We start from the raw sequence: 2,479 nt of genomic DNA on the forward strand, positions 1-2,479 counted from the left end.
GAATGTTCCAAGGAGCTCTTTGATCTTAATTGTTGAGTTAAAAAAATTTGAAAACTGATCATTTATGTGCACATTACTTGGAAGCAAGACAAATTTGGAAAGTTCTTAATATACCTCACTACTACCTACCATTCATCCTCCCATAACTCCCATATATTACCATGAAGCTACAAAGAAATTCATAGTTGAAATTAATTTCAGAAAGGACCTAGTAGGTAAGATTAGGAGATTTATTAAATTTGATTAATAGTCAATGACACTTTTAAATAAAATGCATTCTCTAAAGCCTCCTTCCAACCTGTGTCTGAAGGCCCTTTTCATTCCCTAATGAACTCACATTTTATTTTGCTCTTAGATTGTTAATTAATTAACGAACGTTCCTTTCATTTTCAAACATCAGTCATATCATTTGTTAACTTAGAACACAATTATGATAATTACCTCATCCTGAGTACTAATACACACATCCTTCTTCTTTTTCTATTTGGTTTCTGGTGTTTTACTACTTAGTTATCTCATTCCTCAGTATATACCCAAAGGACTTAAAATCAGCATACTACAGTGATACAACCACATCAATATTTATAGCATCTCAATTCACAATAGCTAAACTATGGAACCAACCCAGGTGGTCCAACAGATGAATGGATAAAAAAAATGTGGTCTATATACACAATGGAATATTAAGCCATAAAGAAGAATGAAATATGGCATTTGCTAGCAAAAAGATGAAACTGAAGATTATCATGCCAGGTGAAATAGGCCAATTCCCATAAAACCAAAGAACAAATCTTCTCTCTGATATGCTGATGCTAACATTCAGTGGGGGGGGGGGCGGGGAAGAATAGAAATTCATTGGATTAGACAAAGGAGGATGAAGGGAAGGGAGGGGAATAGGAATAGGACGATATTAGAATGAATCTGACATAACTTTCCTATGTCCATATATGAATACATGATCAGTGAAACTCCACATCATATACAACCACAAGAATGGGATCCAGGAGTAGATATGTCAAAATACCCTCTACTGTCATGTGTATCTAAAAAGAAAAAGGACGGCGGGAATCTAGTTGTTGGCGGGTGTCTAGGCCTCTGCGGAGGCGAATCCGGCGGGAATCGGAGCCATCAGAACCGCCACCATGACTGTGGGCAAGAGCAGCAAGATGCTGCAGCACATCGACTACAGGATGAGATGCATCCTGCAAGATGGCCGGATCTTCATTGGCACCTTCAAGGCTTTTGACAAGCATATGAATTTGATCCTCTGTGATTGTGATGAGTTCAGGAAGATCAAGCCAAAGAACTCCAAACAAGCAGAAAGGGAAGAGAAGCGAGTCCTTGGTCTGGTGCTGCTTCGAGGGGAGAACCTGGTCTCGATGACAGTAGAAGGAGCCCCTCCCAAAGATACTGGTATTGCTCGAGTGCCACTTGCTGGAGCTGCTGGGGGCCCAGGAATTGGCAGGGCTGCTGGCAGAGGAATCCCAGCTGGTGTTCCTATGCCCCAGGCTCCTGCAGGTCTTGCTGGACCAGTCCGTAGGGTTGGTGGGCCATCCCAACAGGTGATGACCCTGCAAGGAAGAGGCACTGTTGCAGCTGCTGCTGCTGCTGCCACTGCCAGTATTGCAGGAGCTCCAACCCAGTACCCACCAGGCCGTGGGGGTCCTCCACCACCTATGGGCCGAGGGGCACCCCCTCCAGGCATGATGGGCCCACCTCCTGGTATGAGGCCTCCTATGGGTCCCCCAACGGGGATTCCCCCTGGACGAGGGACCCCGATGGGCATGCCCCCTCCAGGAATGCGGCCCCCTCCCCCAGGGATGCGCGGCCTTCTTTGACCCTTGGCCACAGAGTTATGGAAGTAGCTCCACAGAGGCGTGGGCCGGATTCCCCAGGGCCACGTTACCACAGACCTGTTTGTTTGTTATGCTGTTGCTCGCGGAGTCTCACCGGATTGTCTGGTTTCCCTTACAGGGCCCCCTCCCCCGGGAATGCGCCCACCAAGGCCCTAGACTCATCTTGGTCCTCCTCAGCTCCTTGCCTGTTTCCTGTAAGGCTGTACATAGTCCTTTTATTTTCCTTGTGGCCTATGAGACTGGTTTATAATAAACTCTCAAAGAGAATATTGCAAATGCACCTGATGTATCCATTTGTAAGCATCCTTTGATATATTGGGTGCTTAATAATTAGAGTCAAAAGGGTTGCCTTGGAAAAATTAGCCCTAATCTTACTTGCTTCCCTGTAAAATACTTTACTACACCATTGCATCTGATACATAATAGTCCCATAATAAGAGATTTGCAAAATTGGACCATATGAAACATTTTCTCTCACCAAAACTCAAAAAACTTCAACTTGTTGAAATAAACATTCATATGCTGTTGGTAAAAAAAAAATAATAATAAAAAAAATTAAAAAAAGAAAAAGAAAAAACTTGAAATATCAAGTAAAAAATTGTAATATATATATATATATATAT

General features: G+C 43.2%; 1 protein-coding gene across 1 annotated transcript; it reads left to right on the forward strand.

Annotated features, from left to right (window-relative positions):
- Window positions 1-1,059: 1,059 nt before the first annotated feature.
- On the forward strand, window positions 1,060-2,072 carry LOC101957654 (small nuclear ribonucleoprotein-associated protein B). The gene has a single exon (XM_078038382.1). The coding sequence runs from the start codon at window positions 1,143-1,145 to the stop codon at window positions 1,836-1,838; it is 696 nt and encodes a 231-aa protein (XP_077894508.1). The 5' UTR covers window positions 1,060-1,142; the 3' UTR covers window positions 1,839-2,072.
- The last annotated feature ends 407 nt before the right edge of the window (window positions 2,073-2,479 follow it).

The sequence above is a fragment of the Ictidomys tridecemlineatus genome, chromosome 1 (genome assembly GCF_052094955.1).
Source record: "Ictidomys tridecemlineatus isolate mIctTri1 chromosome 1, mIctTri1.hap1, whole genome shotgun sequence".
Taxonomy (NCBI): Eukaryota; Metazoa; Chordata; class Mammalia; order Rodentia; family Sciuridae; genus Ictidomys; species Ictidomys tridecemlineatus.

Excerpts from the sequence above, each read along its gene's own strand:
- LOC101957654 (XM_078038382.1), top strand. The coding sequence starts at position 1,143 with ATGACTGTGGGCAAGAGCAGCAAGATGCTGCAGCACATCGACTACAGG.